At 41.3% G+C, this 24,321-nt stretch overlaps 1 protein-coding gene and 1 long non-coding RNA gene across 2 annotated transcripts in view; one reads left to right on the top strand and one right to left on the bottom strand.

The window, feature by feature from the left end:
• Nucleotides 1-15,090, top strand: part of ZSWIM6 (zinc finger SWIM-type containing 6) — a 205,089-nt gene extending 189,999 nt beyond the window's left edge. Inside the window, exons 9-14 of the mRNA XM_079915979.1 lie at nucleotides 266-526; nucleotides 4,283-4,418; nucleotides 7,493-7,650; nucleotides 8,272-8,435; nucleotides 10,207-10,288; nucleotides 12,365-15,090. Coding sequence (XP_079772105.1) covers nucleotides 266-526; nucleotides 4,283-4,418; nucleotides 7,493-7,650; nucleotides 8,272-8,435; nucleotides 10,207-10,288; nucleotides 12,365-13,227 — 1,664 coding nt within the window. The 3' untranslated portion in view covers nucleotides 13,228-15,090. The remainder of the gene's footprint in view (nucleotides 1-265; nucleotides 527-4,282; nucleotides 4,419-7,492; nucleotides 7,651-8,271; nucleotides 8,436-10,206; nucleotides 10,289-12,364) is intronic.
• LOC307183462 overlaps nucleotides 12,460-24,321 on the bottom strand; it is a 50,332-nt gene continuing 38,470 nt past the window's right edge. The window contains exons 2-3 of the long non-coding RNA XR_013827474.1: nucleotides 20,138-20,201; nucleotides 12,460-12,582 (exon numbers count right to left, since the gene is read on the bottom strand). This is a non-coding gene — a long non-coding RNA (uncharacterized lncRNA). The remainder of the gene's footprint in view (nucleotides 12,583-20,137; nucleotides 20,202-24,321) is intronic.

The raw sequence follows: 24,321 nt of genomic DNA on the forward strand, positions 1-24,321 counted from the left end.
TAGATTTATAGTTTTCTTTGGTGATTCATTTTTAGTGAGAGAAAAATATTTGTAATATTCTATCCCCCAGAACATACACATTTAGTCATTCATGGTCATTTTTTAAAAGATATTGGAAAACTATATACTTTAACCTAAGAAACATGGTTTTCTGGCTTTCTTGGAGTTAAGTCAATAATTTATTTAAGAGTACTAGGTAAAATAGATCGTACTTATCAGGGTACCTGCAAAAGTAGTTTCTGAACTCTGATTTCTTTTGTGACAGAGAATATGGGACAGTGCAAGTCTCTGGAATACCAGCATCTACCTGCACACAAATTCTTAGAAGAAGGGGAATCCTATTTAACGCTAGCTGTGGAAGTAGCCCTAATAGGGCTGGGACAGCAGCGTATTATGCCTGATGGGCTGTATACCCAAGAGAAGGTTTGCCGGAATGAGGAGCAGCTCATTTCCAAGCTTCAGGAAATTGAATTGGATGACACACTGGTGAAAATTTTTCGCAAGCAAGCAGTCTTCCTATTAGAAGGTAGTATGATAAAGAACTTTCTCACTTGTTTAGCCCATTTTATTTAGCCACTCAGCTTTCTTACGTTGGGAGTACACTTAATATGGTGGTTATCTTGATTGGTATGGTCGCTGAGTGTCATAGGCATGTTCACTTTCCAAAAAATAGTATCACTTAATAAAAATGTTCAGATGTTTACATGTTTATCATTTGATTTAGGTGGTCGTGTAAGATAACCTGCTAGAAATGAGCCCCATTTAAATGCCACCAGCTTTAAAAAGGACTGTTTTTATTTAGTCTGTGTTGTTCCTGAGATAAATGCAAGTTTGATATTTAGTGAGTTATTGCTGGTAGCCATATTCCTCTTTGCTTGATCAATTAAGTAATAAAATGGAAATTGGCTGGCATTCCTCCAAATTATTGGCTGTTACGTTGACTTCTGGGTTTTGAACATGTCATTTGCACATGCTGACAAGGGACCAAAGACTGCAGAAGTGAATTTCCACTGCGCTAATTATTTCAGAGAATACATTAGGTATACATTCATCAAAGTAAAGGTTTCATAGAATCACTAAGGCAAAGTCTAGTCTTCTTCTTTCTGTAAGGTCAAGAGCTAAAGGGCCTAATACATTTTGGGTGGCATTTTTTTTTTTTAATGTTTTTTTTTCTTGAAAAGAATAAGTGTAATTAATGTGGTAGCCTGATAATTTACACAGATTTAGGTGATATCAAATCTTTTAAACTGCTTCTGTCTCTCAAGTACATGTGTGTTATTTCTGTGGATTTCTCTGTGATTAACAGGCTCATACAGTACGGTATCTTCATCTTATATTCAGAATGGCTATATATAGGGAAGGGATTTAGAGAAAATAGCATTTCAAAACTTTTTATATGTCCAAACCTAAAGATCTATTTGAAAAAAATATTTTCATTAAATATATTATACATTTATGTGTTTTAGAAGTGTACCTTAAAGGGGAAATATTCTTCTGAATAAAACATGCTTAATTTTGGTAAAAATTCCTAATAATTTTTTGAAGCACTCTCCTGAAGTTTTTTTCCCTAAAGATAAAAGCCCATCTTGACAAATTTCAAATGATCTTGATCCTTTCATTACTGTCTTAGTTTCCTGTCATATATTTCCTTTTGATATAAGCAATATCATTAGCCATAAACTTTTCTATGCTGGCTCTTAGTTAACTCTTGGTAACTGCCTTATGATTTTCATTATACTGAGGGAAAAGATGAGGATGTGTGGTTTTCAAAGTTGATAGTGTCTGATATCTGTTCATCACTTACCTTTTTAAATGTCTCCGTGTTCATTACTCATGAATATTTTTTAACTTTGTCTTAGTCTTTGCTTAGTCCATACCTTCCCATTAAACATTTTAGTGAGAACTGTGCTCTGTAAGGAGGGCTGATGACCCACCCCATGCTCCTCTCTTTTCCCAACCTTGCTAGGCCCCAAAGAGTGGTTGGTGCAGGACAGGAAGAAGTCCAAGGGGAAGCCAAGGGACCATTTCTATAAACTCCAAAAGATAAGCGCTCCATGACTGAGATGACTGCACTGGGCACCAAGGTCTTCATATACTTATACTCTGTGAATTTCAGGGGCAGATTAGTTAGCAGACTCAGGTATATGAAAAAGAGGAAGCAGTAACCCTGTATTTTGTTGCTGAGTGTTAAATCACTTCTGGACACAATATGGGCACATTGAATCAATTGGCATATTGGAAAAGCACTTCTGGGGAACTTAGATTTCAAATTTCAGTTTTTCATTTTTCAGTACACCAGAGTTCAGGCATTACACTGACTATTAATCAACAGATAATTCTGTGATACCTGACTGAATGTTTTGCTTGTTGGGAGGTGTTATTATGTTGATTATGCATCCTGGCCTTCCCTGCGTAGTATAAAAAGGGAGCTTGATGGTACAAGGGAAACACTGAAAGGAAATGGAAGAGAAATGAAGATGGAAAATATACAAGTTTGCTGTAATTAGTCCTTAAAAAAATAGAGTTAATGTCTTAGTGTGTTCAGGCTGCCATTAAAAAATACTACAGGTTAGGTGGCTTAAACAACAGAAATTTATTTCTCACAGTTCTGGAGGCTGAGAAGTCCAAGGTCAAGGTGCTGGCTAATTCAGTTTCTGGCGAGGGCCCTCTTCCTGCCTTACAGATGGCTGCCTTCTCCCTGAGCCCTCACAAGACAGAGACAGAGGTCACTCTTTCTGTCTCTTCTCATAGGTCACTAATTCTGTTGGACCAGGTCAAGGCCCCTATGACCTCATTTAACCTTAATTACCTCCATAAAGGCCTTATCTTCCAGTCACATTGAGAGTTGCGGCTTTAACATATGAATTTGGGGGGAGGGCAAACATTCTATAATATAACAAATAATCTGGCCTCACTATATGAACTAAAGGTAAAATTGTAATGCCTTATCAGCTTTTGAAGAATATCAGATCGCTAAAACATTTTTAAATGTCTTAAAGACAAAAAAAAGATTAATAGATTTGATAAAATTAGAAATCTAGGATGGATTTTAATTTGTCTAGGTAAAAAAATAAGTTATTTACATGACTTTCAAAGTACTTTAATAAGGAACAATTCAAAAATACTAACCAAAGAATAAAACAATGAAATTTAAAAACAACTTCTGTTAAAATGATCTAAAATGTATCATGCTCCTACTCAGTGCCCAATTCAGTAACTCCTCTCACCATTTCCTCTGAACTGCATTTCTTGCATTCTAAACTCTTCACCAGACTTATTTTTCTCATGGAAAACAAATGTATTATGTCCTTTGAGCAGTAGTGTCATGATTCATAATTCTAGAAGTCATGAAACCGATGTTAACCCAAAGGTGACATGGAAACTAATTTATAAAACACTTCACAGTAACTAAACCTCACAGCACCTAAGCGGAAAGTAGTTGAACTAACCACTGTGGTTTCCTTTCAAAATTTATTTTAAAAGTTGGTGTTGTTCTTCTTAGGGTAGCATTCAGAGAGCACACAGGGGAAGTCAGCTCTGCCACCGTGCCTGTCACAACTTACTAAGAGATGAATTTTGACAGTTTAAATATAATTTTACTTTTAAAATTGGTCTTTTGAAGTCCAAATAGTGGTAGAATCAGTTACTTTAATTTTTTTTTTTTCTTTTGCCTACGGTGAGTATTATTCTGGTCTTTTATTATTAATCCTTTATGAGAATTAATATCTATTTCTGCTTATTAGAAGCAACAATATTTAAAGTCTTTGTATTGGGATTTGTAGTTCAGAATCCTCCCTATCCCTCCCCCTGAAACAGAGAACTCTTTTCTGGAAACCTGGCTTATTTGTGCCCCTAAGACTGACCGGGGCTGGGGCAGTTTCCAAAGTTAAGCTGTGGAGTCATCTGTGTATTTGAAAATCTGGATGCTCAGATATCACACACTGAGATAGGGTCTTTCTTAAATTCAGTGAGGTTTCCTGCTTTGGAGTGTTTATTTCTCTGAAGCGGTTATAATGTGAAAAAGTTCTGCCCCCATAGTTCTGTGATTCTCCTTTTAGCTGTGGCACAGGGAATTGTTCCTGAAGTGAATTTGATATCGTATACTCTACCCTGTAGAATCATTTTACTAAGAATTGTATTCGTTTCTACTATGTCACTTAGATTACATTCTTAACTAGATTAGCATTGTTTATAACTTTACATAAAAAATTTAAACTATACTTTACAAGAAGTCTTAGTTCCTTGTTTAGGAATGTAAAATGTGTATACTCTCTTCCTACAGCCGGACCATATAGTGGTTTAGGCGAAATAATCCATCGGGAGAGCGTTCCAATGCACACATTTGCCAAGTATCTCTTCACCTCTCTCCTACCTCATGATGCTGAATTGGCATACAAAATTGCACTGAGAGCAATGCGGTACGTATTCACAGCCCCGCCGGGCAGAGGCAATCCAAATCCCCCACTGGGAAAAATGGCTGTTAACTGACTTCTCATTCATTCATTTTTCTTGTAGGCAGCAGAAAAACTAAAAAAAGCTTCTTGGGTTATGGTGGTGGTGGTTTGTTGGCTTGTTTCGCTTTTGTTTTAAAGTAAGGGAAGAATGGTATTCTTGTCTGCTGTCACTCATGTTCATGGTGGCTTTATCCTGCTTTTTCTTGAAGCTTTTTGGGACTAGAGAACAACTTCAGGCCAAGTTTAACCACAAGGCAGCAACAGTTGAAACCTTCCTAAATAACGTAACTGTTTAGAAAAAATTAGATTTTTGAAGCAGTGGTAAATAACACGTATACTTGACTGAATATAATAATTGAGAGAGCCCTTCACACCGGCTGTAATTACACATTCCATCAGTAGCGCAGGAAAGCCATCCTAGCACCGAAACACCTTTATGCTCCACTGGAGGATGAGAGGGGATGGGAGCTGTATCTAGTGTTGAAGCATTGCTATTCAGGGGTCTTCCAGGATTTGTTCTCCTCAGCTTTGTTTCCATCCGCCCCTCGGTCCCTCCTTTTCAGTGATAACAATTAGAACACATTCTCTGCTGCTGACCTTCCTGTTTTCACCCTCCTTTTAAAAAGTCAGTTCACAAAATAATTATTTTTATCACGAATTTGTTCTAGCTGAATATTTTTTAATGAACTCAAGATTAAATTTTTCAGTCTTATATATAGCCTTTTAAACTTTAAGCACCTGAAAGGAATATCTACCTTTCTTAAAACATGAGCTTTTTTCCTTTTATCTTTTTTTTAAATTAACACACTTTAAAAATATTTTTTTTTATTGTGGTAAAAGTCACATAATATAAAACATACCTTTTCAACCATATTTAACTGTACAGTTCAGTGTCACTAAGTACATTTACATTGTTGTGCAACTCTTTAATTAACACACTTTTGTTCAAGTGCCGATTAGACCCTGTTATTGCCACCTAAAGACAAACCACGTACACACCTAAAAGCTTGAGGTGCTGGAGAACAGTTTGATTCCACAGAAACTTTTCATCGAAGATACTATCTCTGCAGCCAGTGTAATGGATTCAAAAACAATGCCTTTCCTGTATGAGTATAGCTTGTAAGTCACAGGAGGCCGCTTTTATGCAGCAATAGAGTGTGTTTGTATTTGTGTGTGTATATGTGTACCTGTGTGTCATTGTGTATTGAGGCTGACATCCTTTAATTTGACATGCTTTCCTTGGCAACATGAAATCTCATTAACATACCAGAGAAACCTTAAAAGTTCTCTCTTGTCTGTTTTTAAAATATCAAAAAATAAAATAACTAACATAAGCAAAAGTCCCCCACCAAATTACTTTACACCACTTGGTTTGTATTTTAGAGCACAGTTTTATAAGTACATTCCTATTCCCATTTTGGGAAGCTGAAATGGAAGTTATCAGGTGAAGACAGATGTTCAGCTCTGTACTTACTCAAATCCTAACAATTCTGCTCCTGTGGTAAAGGGAAGGATACTAATGTTATGATGCCACCAGATGCTATTGCTACAGTTACTATAAAGTTTAAGGGTAAAATAGCTAAGGTTTCTCTGTGGTTCTGGCTTATGTGAAGGTATCCTTCAGGTGGGGAAGCTTGCTTTTCTAACACTCAGAAACTCATTTACGTCCACCCTTGGTTGCTGCCCAGGCAGTTCGTTCACGGGGGACACTAGCAGGGCACAGGGGAATTGTTTTCCACCTCTTCTCTTCTACCTGCCACACGCCCTCAGCCAAAGGATGGCCATGGGAGGGAGGCGGTGTGACCTACTAGAGCATCTCAAGGCAGCCAGGGGAACAGGAAGGAAAAGAGACAGGTAACTTACTTGCTTCTTAGTCTTTCTAGAAAGAGAAGGGAGATACTGAAGAAGGGCATTTTCACAATCATTTTCTCATCTTTCCAGGGACGTTGACTAGTGTGCTCTACAGCAACTCTGGAAGGATCTGCCTGTGAATATAGGGATAGTCTGGGTTTTTAAAAAGCTAAATAGCAACCCCACCAAAATCCTTACTACTTGATTGCCACCATCTATGGCAATGCTAGCATCTCTGTTCCTAGATAAAAGGAAAAGGGAATGAGGGATTTGGCTTACCAGAGCAATAATTGCTGTTGGGTAGGGCCCCAAGCCCAGCATCACACCCTGACCCTGCTAACTTCTCCTGGTCCCCAGCTCTTACTCCACAGTCCCTAACACTGGTGTACTTGAGGGAAGGTCAGTGTTTTGATGATTGTAAAAAAATTATTGCAGTTATAGCTACTCTACTAATCTCTTTGGTGCTTATTTATATTTGAAAGAGACCGCCAAGCATGTGCTTTGTTTCAATAGTTGTTCTTTATTTGTCAACATATTCTTAAAGATACATTGATTAAAATAAGAAATCATGCTGAATTTATGCAAGACTGTCAAGGGACAAATACTTGGATCATTTGCATCCATCATCTCTGATATGATTGATAGAACATTTTCTAACTACAAATTTCTGAAGTAATAAGGAACTAATTATGCAGAAAGTATGAATATATGGAAACAAGTCATTTTTGCTTTACTTTCCTTCTTACTTTGTTTTAATAAGTTAAACTTATTTGTCTCAGCTATACACTGATTCCTAACGGTTGTAATCTCAGTTTTAAATATCCACTTGACTATCAGTTTCTTTTGATTTTTTAATGAGTGATAAGGTTCAGAAATTTTACAGTAGGTAAACATTAAGACTTGTGTTTCAAACCTCTCCATTGTTACATGTCTTAATTTCCTTGAATGTTGCCGTTTTCTAAATGATGCTAAAGAAAGGAAACCTCTTAGGGTTAGGCGATGGGCAATTAACGAGGTAACTTTAGCATCCAGACAGCAAAGTGTAGCTGTACCAGCTCTTCCCTCACGGAGGACCTGAACAATCGCTCCCAGCATCTACCTGCTCCTCTGGCTTCTGGGCAGTCCCTGTGGCCAGGGTGATGGACAAGTGGTAACTAAGAGCCGCCTGCCTTGTCTTGTCATTACAGGTTGCTAGTGTTGGAATCCACTGCTCCAACGGGAGACCTCACCCGTCCACACCACATGGCATCTGTTGTTCCCAACCGGTACCCTCGTTGGTTCACTCTAAGCCACATAGAATCCCAGCAGTGCGAGCTGGCATCCACTATGCTCACTGCAGCCAAAGGTACTGGGTTGTCCTGAGGCCTCATGATTATTTTGTTAGTTTGCCTTTTTATTTTAAGGGTCATGTTTTCCATCAGATTCTCAATAATGGTGCTTATGTTGTAAGGGATCCTTTTCTTTAGATGTTAGCTTATGAAGCAAAACAGGTGCTACTCAGTTGAGCCGGCATTTTCCTCATTTAACTGCATCATTAAACTTGCTGCTGGCAGAGTTTGGGTTTAGTTACCATGCCATGTAAATGGTGGGTGAGCTTCAGAGGCAGATTAAATTCTCTCTGAAATATTCACCAGAAATAAAAAAGCAGGAACCTGAGAGAACTATTTGCTATCTCATGTTGGTTCTGGTTCACGTGTGCTTTTAGTCATGAGGGTGTGTCTCAGTGTATCTTTTTCCTGAAGCCGGGATTCATAGATACGCAATAACCTTGGGACACTTAGTTGTAACATCTGTGCCATCCGTGAACATTTCATGTAAAGTAAACTTGTACTTTGTGTTTTGTTTTGTTCCTTTTTTAACTCCGTGTGTGTGTGTGTGTGTGTGTGTGTGGTTGTGGTTGTGTGATTTTTGTTGTTGTTGTTTTGCTTTGCCTTGTTTTGATTTGGTTTCCCCTTGTTCGTTGCAGGCGATGTTCGGAGGCTAGAAACAGTATTAGAATCCATCCAGAAAAACATTCACTCCTCATCCCACATCTTCAAGCTTGCCCAAGATGCATTTAAAATAGCAACTCTCATGGACAGTTTGCCAGACATCACTCTTTTGAAGGTGTCTCTGGAGCTGGGCCTGCAGGTATGTGACTGTGGTCTTTCCTGGGGCACCAAGGACTGCTAAATAAAAGCATCATCCTAGGGTGTTGCTGTTTGTTTGGATTTTTTAGTGCAGGTACATGACTCTGGTGCACAGATCTCCTAGACTTCAGGAGTGCACTGGGCTTCGCAGTTGTGGTCATTCCCACCTGAACCAGACTGCTGCCTCATGTGTAGGACAGTACCTTTAGAAGCCCTGTTTGTGTCTTTCAATAAAAAATCATCTTCTGTACTAGAGCCTTAACATCACTGTTTCTCCTTTAATGAATTGAAGAAGAGTTCTTCCTATACTTAAATATATAGCTCTCGTGTATAATAACGATTCATTTGTTAGGGTTAAATTTTTAGAGGAAGTACGGATATGTACTGATGTTCGCATTTTCATGATAGATGGACAGTTCTGACTCCTTTTTTTATAACCCTTAGAAAATTAGGGTAAAGGAAGAGGGATTGGGCCGGGGTCCAGTTTCAGCTTCAGCAGGCCTTAGATATATTACCAAGGACATTTTGAGTTAGTCATGCAGATAGATGTTTGCTTCCTTATAGTATCTGAAAAGATTATTGTATAAACCAGGAACTGAAGTTTATATTTCTACTTTTCTCAGGGAATCTCTATTAACATTTGTGTTTTTCCCTCCATAAAAAGCAGTGAAAGAAATTGTCATCTTCTAATTTTCTAAAGTATGGGGACTAGAATGCCCCAGTTAGATGATTAATATGGTTTTCTAGTTATGGCTTCTCCTTAACAGTGATTAATAACGTTAACGAATTAGACTGTAGAAAAACGCACTTGCCACTTACAGTACTCTACAAGCAGAGGGCATGGGAGATTGCATTTAAGCTATACAATGACATTTTAGAAGTTTTCTTTTAAAAAATAAATTCTTGTTGTTTGGCTTATTTTTGTTATCATTTTCCTCTTAAAGGTATGATGCAGAAAGAACCATTAACATGAGTTTTCTGGGTATTTGGAATTCTGGCAGGTTTTTTTGGTAAACGGCAGATTACTGAGAGCTTGCCTCAGTAAGCTTGCCTCAGCTTGCCCTGCCTCATTCTTCCTGGGACCCAGGAAGGAATCCCATAGGACCTTTCCAAGGCTTTAGGAGTATTACGTCCCTAGATGTTCTGAATCTTAACAAATGAGGGAAGCAGGACGATATGGTGAATTTTATCTTGGAATCTATTAGAAAGTAAAAAACAAAATTAGATTGCTAATGACGCCAAAGGTGATTTCTTTCTGTAGACCTGGGGTTATCTTCTTAATCGCCAGGAAGGAACAACCAGAGATTGAAGGGATAACTAAAACAATTATTTAAAAAGAAAACCTCTTTGCCATGAGGGTTCCTAGTCAGGATTAATTCATGAGGTGGCTCAGAAATTTAGAACCGTGGACTGTGAAAGCTGGAGAAGGGAAGAGGGCGTGGGTGTGTTCACTGTGCCAGTCCAGCCCGTGGATTTCGCAGAGGAGAGAAGTGGTCGATTGAGTGACTTGCCCAGGCTGCCACGTCTAGTCAGTTGGCCTACCAGGAGTAGAATAGAACACAGACCTCCTGCCTCCCAGGCTGGGGCAAAGCCAGCAAGGGGAGCTGTGGGTAAGTCCAAATTCATATGCACAGCTTTATTCGAAATAAGGCTCTCCGTCCTCCTGGAAGTAGGGAGTCTGCCTAGTAATGTATACCTTGGAATGAATTGTTTTCTTTTTCCATTGACTTAGGGATAATCTTCCAAAACATTTTGTTATCCTGTCTTCATAGGTTATGCGAATGACACTGTCAACCTTAAACTGGCGCCGGCGGGAGATGGTCAGGTGGCTGGTAACGTGTGCTACTGAAGTGGGTACGTAAATCAGGGGCAGGGGCGCTCCAAGGCTCCCCGCGCTCAGATTTCACTTATTTCCAGGTACAGAGAAGAACATTTTCACTTCTTTACCTTGACTTCTCCAAGGCTCCTGCCCCTTCTGGCAACGTACAGGGGCTCTCCTCCCCGAACCCCACCGTCAGCCTTCAGTTATACACACTTGCATTGTTCCTGTCACATCTGTGGGGCTCCAACTCTTACTTAAAATGGAATAAGTCAGGGAGCAGGCACTTTTTATTCAGCTGTTCTGTCACACTTAAGGTGCTTTCAGTAACTTTTGTGATAATCAAGTTTACAGTTTCATATTCCAGAGTGAATCTTTGGTAGGCAGCAAACCATCTTTGGAACTAACTTTAGACTGTGGGTTAATGGTTCAGGTCACTTTAATGAAAACAATATAAAGTTATCTAGTTGCACTGAGTTTTTTCTTCATCTGAGGGCATTCGTCAGGGTATCCAACAGAGAAATGACCACTGGGGGTGGTTTAGGTGAGCTTTTTGAGAATTTGTAGTAGCCATAAGAAGATCCCCGGGCTTCCCTGGTGGCGCAGTGGTTGAGAGTCTGCCTGCCGATGCAGGGGACACAGGTTCGTGCCCCGTTCTGGGAAGATCCCACATGCCGTGGAGCAGCTAGGCCCATGAGCCATGGCCGCTGAGCCTGCACGTCCGGAGCCTGTGCTCCGCAACAGGAGAGGCCACAACAGTGAGAGGCCCACGTACCGCAAAAAAAAAAAAAAAAAAAAAGATCCCCGGTTGACCATACAGTGCAATCTGTGAGACCCTTCAGCCAACTGTTTCCCCTCTGCAGCAATAAATCATAACTAAAAAACCCATACATTCCTGGCGAGAGGGCCAACGCAAACAAAATGGTGGCTGTTGGAAATAAATGTGGGTTAAACTGTCGTCTTCTTATTTGCATCAGAAAAGGATACACACCTCTTGCTGAGATGACACTGTTACCTCAGTGCTTATCTAAAGATTGACACAGCAGATACTATAAAAACATTCTTCTTATTTTTCTTTTATTAATCTATAATGGTATGTTATCTTGGAAAAAGGGAAATTGGTCTCAGTATAAAAATTATATTACTGGGGCTTCCCTGGTGGCGCAGTGGTTGTGAGTCCGCCTGCCGGTGTGGGGGATGTGGGTTCACGCCCTGGTCTGGGAGGTTTCCACGTGCCGCGGGGCGGCTGGGCCCGTGGGCCGTGGCCGCTGAGGCTGCGCGTCCGGAGCCTGTGCTCCGCAACGGGAGAGGCCACAGGAGTAAGAGGCCCGCGTACCGCAAAAAAAAAAAAAAATTATATTACTGAAGTGATGCTTTAGTGAAGCAATACAAGGATAATACCAGTTTAAGAACTGCCACACCACTCCCCAACCCCTGCACCAAGAAATAGGCCTGATTTCTCTTAGATTTAGTACCTGTGCTTTAAATGGCCCACGTTTAGGATTTTCCTACAGCTGAGACATATTGCGTCTGTGTACTTAAAATGGTTATTTTAAAGATCTTGTCATCCATTTCAAACAAACATCTGAGTCGTCTGTATGTCTGCTTCTGTCGACTCTTTTCTCTTGATTATAGGTCACATTTTCCTGCTTCTTTGCGTGTTTAATCACTTTGTATTGTGTGTACTTTAAACTTACACACAGGCACACAGACCACATAAAAACTCCCCATTTTGGTGAGGGTTATAGTTTTTCTGACTCAGATTCTGTGGTGGGTAACTGACAGGAGGCCCCAGTGAACTAGAACTCATTAGCAAAAAGCCATTGTCTGCGATGGCAAGCAGGCAGCAGCACAGTGCAAATACCAGCTGCCGAGAGGATTAGTTCTTTATTATAGCAAGTTCATGTTCCTCTCAGGCATTTCACTGAATAGCAATCTATAATAACCTTATTCTAAAAGGTTGCTCCCAGGCACATTACCTTACAGGATTTTCTGACCTAGCTCATGTCCTGTGATGGTTAACAATGTAAGCATTGATTATAAAGTGGAAATAAGGCAAGACCTCTGGGCAGCCTCTCGTCAGTAATGGGGCTTCTCTGTGCTCCTTGCAGGTGTTTATGCCCTGGACAGCATCATGCAGAGCTGGTTTACGCTTTTTACTCCCACTGAAGCCACAAGTATTGTTGCAACCACCGTGATGTCCAACAGCACCATCGTCCGCCTCCACCTGGACTGCCACCAGCAGGAAAAGCTGGCCAGCAGCGCCCGGACACTTGCATTGCAGTGCGCTATGAAGGACCCTCAGAACTGTGCCCTCTCCGCGCTGACCCTGTGTGAAAAGGATCACATAGCTTTTGAGACGGCGTACCAAATTGTTCTTGACGCTGCTACAACTGGCATGAGCTACACCCAGCTCTTTACAATAGCACGGTACATGGAGCACCGCGGGTACCCCATGAGGGCCTACAAGCTGGCCACCCTGGCCATGACCCATCTTAACCTGAGCTACAATCAGGACACGCACCCTGCCATTAATGACGTTTTGTGGGCCTGTGCGCTTAGCCACTCCCTTGGTAAAAATGAGCTTGCAGCTATAATACCTCTGGTGGTCAAGAGTGTCAAGTGTGCAACGGTACTGTCAGACATTTTGCGCAGATGCACTCTGACCACTCCTGGCATGGTGGGACTTCACGGAAGGAGGAACTCTGGTAAGCTCATGTCACTGGACAAAGCCCCCTTGAGGCAACTCTTGGATGCCACAATCGGGGCCTACATCAACACGACACACTCACGGCTCACACACATCAGTCCTCGGCACTATAGTGAGTTTATAGAGTTCCTCAGCAAGGCCCGAGAGACCTTCTTAATGGCGCATGATGGACACATTCAGTTTACACAGTTCATCGACAACCTGAAACAAATCTACAAAGGCAAAAAGAAACTGATGATGTTGGTTCGGGAGAGGTTTGGTTGATAGAACTTGTATGAATGGGGGTGGGGGTGGGAATGGGGGGGACAGTTTGTTTTTACTTGAGCCTGCCTTTGTACCCTTTTTAACTTAAAGAACAGAGCCACACCGGTATTATATGTGTATAGTTATATTGCGTTTGCAGACTAAATTGTCATGTGAAAGTTTGTGTGTTTTTAATTTTCTTCCCTTTTTCTTTGTTTTTATTTTATTATTTTTCTTATTCTTTTTTTTTGTTTGTTTTTTTGGTTTTGTATGAGAGAGAGGTTAAAAAGGTTTGGTTTACACTGAGTATATGTTGTCAAGTGGCAAAAGTCCACATAGCTCTCCTGTTTTCTGTATACGTTCACAGCCTCAAAAAAAAATAATTGAAATGGCTTTAAAAACCAAACAAAACACCTCCATCCTGTGATAAGTACCTCGAATGGATTCAGCTTTACTCCTTTGTAACTCATCTTTACATTTTCAGCATATTTAAACAAACCAACAAAACGAAAATACTAATAGTTAAAAGGCTGACCCACGTGGCTTTGCAGTGCTGTTCGTCCAGAAGCATGGCACACAATGCTTGTGCATGTGGAAACTTAGCGACTGTCAACATACATTCTCAGGGATTTATCAAAAAAATAAAAATAAAAAAAAGAATGAGAGCATTTATTGTACTGTATATATATTATAGTATATGTCTGAATATTGAAAATATAACATTAACTAATTTATAAAAAATATTCTATGTAATGCAAAATACTTGAAGCTGCAGTAGCTTGGTTTTAAACAAAAACAAAAAAAAAACTGAGAGAAAACCTATCAGAAGGACTAAAAGTGCGCCTTGCTTCAGGGTTGGCTCAGGCGGTGAACTTCATGCTGGGCATCTATGCAGAGCCACCTTTTGGATTGCATGGTTTGACTGAGATCTATTGGGAGAAATTATATATGTATATATATTTATACAACTTATGTATACATATATATATGTATACACACAGACACAAGACACACCAACCACAACCACTACACCACACATGCTTGTAACAGGCACTAGAATAAAGAGGGGCAACAAAATACACAGCCAGAGCAGCAAGCCTTAGCATTAAGAATATACAGTATGCCGGAACTGGGGTTCGTGCCTCCTAGCCTAGGAAACTTAAAAGAAATATCCTTTTAACAAAACGCAAAATGTTTTCCAAAATAATTGACATCTGATACATTACGCCTTTGCAGTGAGCTAATAATAAGCTAACCTTTGTGCACAAATAACATTATATATATTATATATCTATTCTGCATAGGTATTTTGACTTTGTGCAGGACAGAAAGTTGTGTAGGTATGACTGTTCTACTTTTCAGTTTTCTTTCTTTTTTTTAAATATATTTTATTTTCTCTAGAATTACTCAAAACAAAAGCAGCCTTCTATCTTGCCTTGTCTTAATGCTTTAAAATAACCAAACTGGAGATCTAACTACCAAACTGTTCATTATATTATTAAATACCAACTTTGGTTACAGTATAGTGTCTTTACTTTAGCTGATGGTTCTGTAACCTTGTGCTTTTTAAAGCAATTTTTATGTTTTGGTGCAAAAGTTGTCCAGTGTCTCTTGTTCCCTTCATTAGAGAACATGCTAGAGGTATGTTTGTAGGTATTTTTGTTTAGAAGAACTATTTCATGCGCTCCATTTTATTTATTATAATAGGTAAAAAGAAAAAAAAAAGGTTGTACTTCATCACCCATGTAAACATGCTCATGAAGTTGAAAGTAATTAAGATTTGATACACTGATATCAATTTATTTATGTAACTAAATCACTGTTTTATAAACTTGTTAATGATCAACAATTTTTGTTTTGATTAAAATTAGTTTTTTGAAAGTTGATTCTGCCTCCTTTATGGTATATCTCTAATTACGCTTGAATTCAGTGATTATGGACGTGGGTGTTACCACATCTCCAAGTGTTTTAATACCATATTCATTCATTCAGTAAATATTTATGTACTGTTTTCTAGGCCCTGGAGATGTAATGGTGAATAAAACCAGACACTGGAGCTTACTTTTCTGCTTAGTGGAAAAGACAGACATAAATCAGATGATCACAGAGATAAAACATGGGACAGAATAGCCAGTTTTTCTTCAGTCTGTACATTTGGTCATTCTTCCCTAATAAACTATTATTGAAGATGCTCAGTACTTGATATATTTATTAAATGCTAAGTTTGTTAGAGGTTTTTGTGTGTGTGTGGTTTACAGGAAATTACAATATAAGGGGTAAATGCTACATATACATTATAAACATCTGTCCCACCCCCTCTCCATCCAAAATCTAAATGCAAAATGACGCAAATACGTTTTTGGTGTGTGTGGTAAAACCACGTCATAAAACGTACCACCTTAAGCATTTTTAAGTGTTGTGTGTCGTGTTGAGTGTATTCACATTGCCATGAAACAGATCTCCAGGGCTTCCCTATCTTACAGAACTACATACCTATTAAACAACAACTTATTCCTCCCTATACCCCAGACCCTGGTAACTGCCATTCTGCTTTCCATTTCTATGAGTTTGGTTGCCTTAGAGACTTTATGTAAGTGGAATTATTACAGTATTTGTCTTTTTTATGAGTGGCTTATTTCACTTAGTATGGTGTCCTCAAGTTTCATCCGTGTTGTAGCATATGAGAGGATCTCCTCCCTTTTTTAAAGTTGTGTAGTATTCCATTGTATGTGTATACCACATTTTGTTTATTCATCTGTCAGTGGACATTTGAGTTGCTTCCACCTGTAGGCTATTGTGAATAGTGCTGCTGTGAACACGGATGTGCAAATATCTCTTTGATACTCTGCTTTCAATTCCTGTGGATATATACCCAGAAGTAATACTGACAAATATGCTTCTTAAAGCTACAATTTTCAGAATATTCAATCCCTTGAAATATTTTAAAAGTTTCTCTTTGGGGCTTCCCTGGTGGCGCAGTGGTTGAGAGTCCGCCTGCCGATGCAGGGGACACGGGTTCGTGCCCCAGTCCGGGAAGATCCCACATGTCGTGGAGCGGCTGGGCCCGTGAGCCATGGCCGCTGAGCCTGCATGTCCGGAGCCTGTGCTCCGCAACGGGAGAGGCCACAACAGTGAGAGGCCCGCGTACCGCAAAAAAAAAAAAAAAAAAAAAAAAAGTTTCTCTTTGACATCCAGTCTCAAATGTGAAAAGGTTAATAAGTCAATGGGTGGAAGTTAAAATAAATGAATCCATGGTGACATATTAAAATCACATTAGTGCTAAGTAGAAATCAAAACTATAAAGTGGTATGAGGATTGGTTCTTTTTTGCAAGTTTATTCTTAGTTTTTTGAAAGTTGACATTGCCTAAGGGTAAATGTAAATTCATGTGGGTCCATTAAAACACCAGAACATTTCATAATGAAGTGGACCCTAAAAAGGAGAGTGGCATCATAGGAAGAACAAAGGTGACTTGTAGTAGTAAAGAGTTTGAGATCTTTGCTGATGATGGAAAATTAGCCAGTGTTCATTGACTGTGTTTCCTGAGAAATCTTAAAATTATCATGGGCCCTTAGAAAAGAGATGGAGACCAAGGATGTCGGGCAAGTGAACTCACGGTACTTTCTCACTTCCATTTTAGCCAACATTCTTGAACTACCAAGACTTCAACTCCTTGATTAGGACTATGGTCAAGTAGACATACTAATTTGATATGTACGTGTTCTCTCACCTTCCAGTGGACCAGTGCTAGAAAAAGCCCTGATACTGTTAAAATTTGAATAGCAGGAAGGAGAAATGGAAGAAGTGACAAGCTTAGATAACTCAAAGGTGGCAGAATTTGTTCTTAATTGAATCCTGGACTCTCGATTTCTGATTTTGAGAACAGAGGCTATAGTTTCAGGGGGGAAATGAATGTTTCATGACTTTCAAATATTAAGTCAGTTGAAAAAAATTATTAAATTATTGTAGTCACAATATTATAATAGTACAATACAGTAGCAAAGGAGAACTGAGCTTTTTCCAAATTGCTGCGAAAACTGTTAAATGGCAGCTATCTCAGAACTTAGTAAGTGGTCAGCAACAAGATAGGAAGATGTAGGGGAAAAGGAGCTATCATTATGTAATCTGATACATCTCAGTGAAAGAAATGTGAGTGAGGTAAAATTTGAGTTGAACTGTTTTACACCAGTATGAGGACGGATTCAAGCTAGCTTGGGTAAAAGACATCGAAACATGAGATGTACTGGAAGGATTCTGAATGGTTCGTTCAGAAAACCTCTTGTGTGTGCCTACCATGTGATAGACATGGTTCTAGGTGCTAAGACAAGCAATGAACAAAAAATGTCCTTGTGGAGCATATATTCTAAGTTGGAGGAAGACATAAATAATGTACTAGCTGGTGATATGTATTATAAGGAAAAGCAGAGGAAAAGGGTACTACTTCAGGTAGAATGATCAGAGAAGACTTCTGGTGTGAGATACGAAGAGATATGCCTGAAGGAAGTGAGGGAGGGTGGTGACCGTGCTAACATCTGGCAGATGTGTATTTGAGGCAGAAGGAACAGCAAGTACCAATCCCCGAGGTAGAAGTGTAGGGGTGTGCTTGCCTTGTCTGAGATCAGTGAAGGAAAGGGACCGTGGCTGGGGTACGATGGTGAGGTGGGCAGAGAGATAGGAGATGAGGCTGAAGGCTAGGTAAGTTAGATTGAATAAGAACTAGTTTTGTTAATTTTTATTGCTATGAGGGCTTATAGTTCATCATGATGATTTTTACTCTGTATTTGAAGGAGCCAAAGTAGAGAAAGGAATCTTATGACCTGACTTGTGAGATGAGAAGCCATGTTGTTAGGAGGGCAAGAGGGAAGCAAGGAGACAAATTAGGAGGCTCTTCAAGTAATCCAAGCAAGAAACAATGGAGCTTGGGCGCTATGGCATCCGTGGACATGGTGACAAGTGGTTACAGTCTGCATATCTGGCAAGGATGAGCCATCTCTTGATATCAGATGCAGCATGTGAGAAAGAGAGGCATCAAAAATGACTCCAAATGTTTGAACTTGAGCAACTGGAAGGAAGAAATTGCCAGCAACTGAAATGGAGAACATGCCAGGGAATAGGTTTTTGAGAGGAAGATCAGGAGTTCAGTTTTGAACACATGAAATTTGAGATCCTCCAAGACACCCAAGGGGTGCTTTTAAGTAGGAGTTAGCTCACTAGAGAGGTCAAGGAGTAAAGGAAGGTCATTTGACCCAAAATAGAGAATCCTAAAAATGTTCATCTCCCTGATTGAATTGTGATTGTGACACAGACACAGACCTTTGCCAGTCCTTTCTCATCTTCCTGGCTTCTAATTGGTGGCTTTTTCTAGCACTCGGTCCTTTGACTGCTTCTTATTTTTGTTCTCTATGTATTGATTTGATGCTCTTAAAATACTTTCACCACAGATAGGAAACAAGTTTCTGGTCCTCACAAATCACATCTCTCCGTCAGAGATGGACTGTCTTCTCTCAGTTGCAGTTTGGAAAATCCCAAGGAGGAACCCCTCCTGACATGGACTCTGACATAAGGGGAAAGGTCAGAGGGCACAACATGGCCAAACAGGGGGTCCTGGTTATTGGGGTATGGGGTTCCAGAGAAGAGAGAGATATATTTTCAACTTTACAAGCATCATTTTTGGTGTCTTCTACATTAAGAACCAGACAGCCCACTGATGGGCAACCTTATAAATATACAGCTGTGTAAATATAACTCTGTCTTATGAATATTCTGACTTGCTCCTACCCTGTGCTGTCTTTGGTAAGATTATAATACTTCCAACATTTTGGAGAACCGTGGGTTGCTTAAAAGTCAGATAAGGGACTTATGGTCCCCATCCCTCCCTACTTTTATTTTATTTTTCTTGGGTTTTTCCCCAGCTTTTTATTCTGAAATTTTCAAACATATAGAAGAATTGAAAGAGTAGTGAAAAATGTTACTTCCTAAATGTCCCCATAACCTGTGAAACTTGAAGCATGTTTTGGTGATTCATGTTTGTAGATCTTGTGACTCAGTGTGATACGATATGAATTGCACCTGTACCAGGAACCCAGTTCTAAATAGAAAAGGAAGAAAACAGCCTCTTTCCTCTTCTTTTTACATCAGAGCCAAAATGGAAACAACTTCCTATTCTATGTAGGGAGAATTATGAAAAAAAATTTTTTGCTTTTCAAAACAAACCTAATTTCAAACTATATTAACAATTAGGATAAACTTTCAGCTCTACTGATAAACCCTAATTTAAAGCATGTGGAACGTTCTAATATAAAAAGGAATTTTGTTTTTCCTCCATGGATGGTTTTTAAATGGGCTGCTGCCTTGTAAGTGTGATCCTTTAAGTAACACAAAATGTAGAAAAGATGAAATATACTTCAGGGCAGTTTGAACATTGCTTCCATTTTAGAATAGTACAATGTGCACATTCACAGATGCTAAAACAATATTAGGGACAAGTGCAAGGACACTTTGGTCCTATCATATACTTTTGGTTATCATCACCATAACAACAATCATAATAATAATGATGGTGACAAGAAGAGATCTACAACTAAAAACATAAAGAAGGAACCACAACAAGACGGGTAGGAGGTGCAGACTCGCAATATAATCAAATCCCACACCCCCCAGGGGCAGGCAACCCACATGCTGGAAAATAACTATAGGGCAGAGGTTCTCCCACAGGAGTGAGACTTCTGAGCGTCCGTCTCACCAACCCAGGGGTGCAGCACAGGGAAAAGGAGCCACCAGAGCATATGGCTCTGAAAGCCAATGAATGGGAGTAGGAGCTCCACGGGGCTGGGGGAAACAGAGGCTTCACTCTTAAAGGGCACACACAAAATCACGCACACCAGGACCAAGGGCAAAAGCAGTAATTTGATAGGAGCCTGGGCCAGACCTACCTGCTGGTCTTGGAGAGTCTCCTGGAGAGGTGGGGCGGGGGGGGGGGGGCGACTGTGGCTCAATCTGGGGACACAGACACTGGTGTCAGACATACTGGGCAACATTCAGCCATGTGAACACAGGGGCTGCCATCTTGGCTCGTTGGCCCCACCCAACAGCCTGTAGGCACCAGTGCTGGGACGCCTCAGGCCAAACAACGAACTGGGAAGGGACAGCCCCACCCATCAGCAGCCAGGCTGCCTAAAGACTAAAGAGCCCACAGCAACCTCTAGATATGCCCCTAGATACAGACCTGCCCACCAGAGGACCAAGACGTAGCTTCACTCACCAGGGAACAGGAACCAGTCCTTCCTACCAGGAAGCCTGAACAAGCCTCTAGAGCAGCCTCACCCAACAGGGTGCAGACACCAGGAGAAAGAAAACTATGACCCCACAATGCAGGCCAGACCCTACCCTGGGACTAGCTGGGCCATGGGCCTGCCCACTAGAAGGAAAATGCAACCTTTAGGACACACTGGGCCCCATACCCAACATGCAACTGTGTCAGGAACTAAGCTCCCCTGCCCCCTCAGTGATCTGAAACGAGCTCTAGGATCCCTGGGTCCTGCAGCCAGACTCCAGGAACAAGCTCTGCCTGCCAGTATCCGGCACTAACTCAAGGATCTGGCTTCACATGCCAGAGGGTGGGCAACAGCCCAAGAGTCTTCGGGACTCTGACTCTGCCCACCAGTAAGACAGTACTAGCCCTGGGGGCCCCTAAGATTCCACAACCAGCCAAGTAATTACCAGGTCCCACTAAACAGCAGGCAGCAGCATCCACATGAGGCAGGGCCTGGCAACCAACTGGACTAGGGGCCCATCAGTGCTACCAGAATGCCCACACAGTCGGCCTACCACAACAGAAGGACCCACACAGACCTCTTAGAAGAGATCCCTAGAGCATATAGCTTGGGTAATGAGAGGGGAGTACACAGCTGGTATGCACAGGATGTCTTCTAAAGAGGGCCACTTCTCCAAGGTCAAGAAATAGAACTAACTCACCACACACATAAAAATAGAAAAAGCAACTTAGACAAAATGAGGTGGCAGAGGAATACGTTCCAGATGAAGGAACAAAATAAAACCCCAGAAGAATAACTAAGTAAAGTGGAGATAGGCAATCTACCCAAGAAGGAGTGCAGAGTAATGATAGTAAAGATGATCAAAGAACTTGGGAGGAGAACGGATGCACAGAGGGAGCAGTTAAAAGTTTTTAACAAAGCGTTAGAAAGCATGAAGAACAACTAGAGATGAAGAATACAATAATTGAAATGAAAAATACACTAGAAGGAATCAATAGTAGACTAAATGATTCAGAAGAATGGATCAGTGAGCTGGAAGACAGAGTAGTGGAAAACACTGCTGCTGAACAAAAAAAAGAAAAAAGAATGAAAAGAAAAGAGGACAGTTTAAGAGACCTCTGGGACAACAGCAAATGAACTAATATTCACATTATAGGGGTCCCAAAAGGAGAAGAGAGAAAGGGCCCGAGAAACTTTGAAGAGATAATAGCTGAAAACATTCCTAACTTGGGAAAGAAAACAGTCAACCAAGTCCGGGAGGCACAGAGCATCCCATACAGGATTAACCCAAAGAAGAAAACACCAAGACACACTGTAATCAAAATGACAAAAATCAAAGATAAAGAGAGAATTCTAAAGGCAGCAAGGGGAAAGCACTAAATAATTTACAAGGGAACTCCCATAAGGCTATCAGCTGATTTTTTCAGTAGAAGCTCTGCAAGCCAGAAGGGAGTGGCATGATATATTTAAAATGATGAAAGGGAAAAACCTACAACCAAGAATACTCTACCCAGCGAGCCTCTGATTCAGATTAGATGGAGAAATCAAAATCTTTACAGATAAACAAAAGCTAAAAGCATTCAGCACCACAAAACAAGCTTTACGGCAACTGTTAAAGAAACTTCTTTAGGTTGGAGACCTTCCAGATGGAGGAGGAGTAAGACTCAGAGATTACCTTCCTCCCCACAGATACATCAGAAATACATCTACGTGTGGAACAACTCCTACAGAACACCTACTGAACACTGGCAGAAGACCTCAGACTTCCCAAAAGGCAAGAAAATCCCCATGTACCTGGGTAGGGCAAAAGAAAAAGGAAAAAACAGAGACAAAAGAATAGGGACGGGACCTGCACCTCTGGGAGGAAGCTGTGAAGGAGGAAAAGTTTCCACACACTAGGAAGCCCCTTCACTGGTGGAGACTGCGGGTGGCGGGGGAGAATCTTCGGAGCCACGGAGGAGAGTGCAGCAACAGGGGTGCAGAGGGCAAAGCAGAGAGATTCCCACACAGAGGATCGGTGCCGACCGGCACTCACCAACATGAGAGGCTTGTCTGCTCACCGGCCGGGGCAGGTGGGAGCTGGGTGCCGAGGCTCGGGCTTTGGAAATCAGACCCTAGGGAGAGGACTGGGGTTGGCTGTGTGAACACAGCCTGAAGGGGGCTAGTGCGCCACAGCTAGCCGGGAGGCAGTCTGGGAAAAAGTCTGGACCTGCCAGAGAGGCAAGAGACCTTTGTTTCAGTGTGTACAAGAAGAGGGGATTCCTTCCCAGTGTGCCCACAGAAGGCAGAGCACCGCCTAAACGAGCTCCAGAGGCGGGCACAAGCTGTGGCTATCAGCTTGGACCCCAGAGACGGGCATGAACTGCTAACACTGCTGCCACTGCCACCAAAAACCTGTGTGCAACCACAGGTCACTCTCCACACTGCCCCCCCGGGAACCTGTGCAGCCCGCTACTGCCAGGGTGCCGTGATCCAGGGACAACTTCCCCGGGAGAACACATGGCACACCTCAGGCTGTTGCAACGTGTGCCGGCCTCTGCTGCCTCAGGCTCGTCCCGCATTCCAATTATGACTACCATACCCCCCCTCCCTCCCCCAAGCCGGAGTGAGCAAGAGAGACCTAATCAGATGCTGATTTAACTGCTTCCTGTCTGGGCAGGTAACAGATGCCTGAGGGCGACCTACACATAGAGGTGGGGCCAAAACCAAAGCTGAACCCCAGGAGCTGTGCAAACAAAGAAGAAAAAGGGAAATCTCTCCCAGCAGCCCCAGGAGCAGCAGATTAAATCCCCACAATCAACCAATCAACTTGATAAACCCTGCATCTGAAGAATACCTGAATAGACAATGAATGTTCCCAAAATTGAGGCGGTGGACTTTGGGAGCAACTGTAGACTTGGGGTTTGCTGTCTGTGTCTAATTTGTTTTGGGTTTTAGGTTTATCTTAGTTTAGTATTTAGTGCTTATCATCACTGGTGGATTTGTTTATTGGTTTGGTTGCTCTCTTCCTTTATATATATATATATATATATATATATATATACACACACACATATTTTTTTTATCTCCTTTTTCTTTTTGTGATTGTGTATGTGTATGCTTCTTTCTGTGATTTTGTCTGTATAGGTTTGCTTTTACCGTTTGACCTAGGATTTTGCCTGTTCGTTTTTTTGTTTTTGTTTTCCTTCTTCCTTTTCTTCTGAGCCGTGTGGCTGGCAGGGTCTTGGTGCTCCAGCTGGGTGCCGGGCCTGAGACTCCGAGGAAGGAGGGCCGAGTCCAGGACATTGGACCACCAGAAACCTCCCCGTCCCACATAATATCAATCGGCAAGAGCTCTCCCAGACATCTTGATCTCAACACTAAGACTCAGTTCCACTCAACAGCCAGCAAGCTCCAGTGCTGGATGCCCCATGCCAAACAACTAGCAAGACAGGAACACAACCCCACCCATTAGCAGAGAGGCTGTCTAAAGTCATACTAAGTTCCCAGACACCCCAAAACACAACACTGGATGTGGCCCTGCCCACCAGAAGGACAAGATACAGCCCCACCCAGCAGAACACAGGCACCAGTACCCTCCACCAGGAAGCTTACACAAGCCACTAAACCAACCTCACCCACTGTGGGCAGACACCAAAAGTAACGGGAACTACAAACCTGCAGCCTACGAAAAGGAGACCCCAAACACAGTAAGATAAGCAAAATGAGAAGACAGAGAAACACACAGCAGATGAAGGAGCAAGGTAAAGACCCACCAGACCAAACAAATGAAGAGCAAATAGGCAGTCTACCTGAAAAAGAAGTCAGAATGATAGTAAAGATGATCCAAAATCTTGGAAATA

This window comes from Stenella coeruleoalba (assembly GCF_951394435.1).
Source record: "Stenella coeruleoalba genome assembly, chromosome: 3".
NCBI classification, from domain to species: Eukaryota; Metazoa; Chordata; class Mammalia; order Artiodactyla; family Delphinidae; genus Stenella; species Stenella coeruleoalba.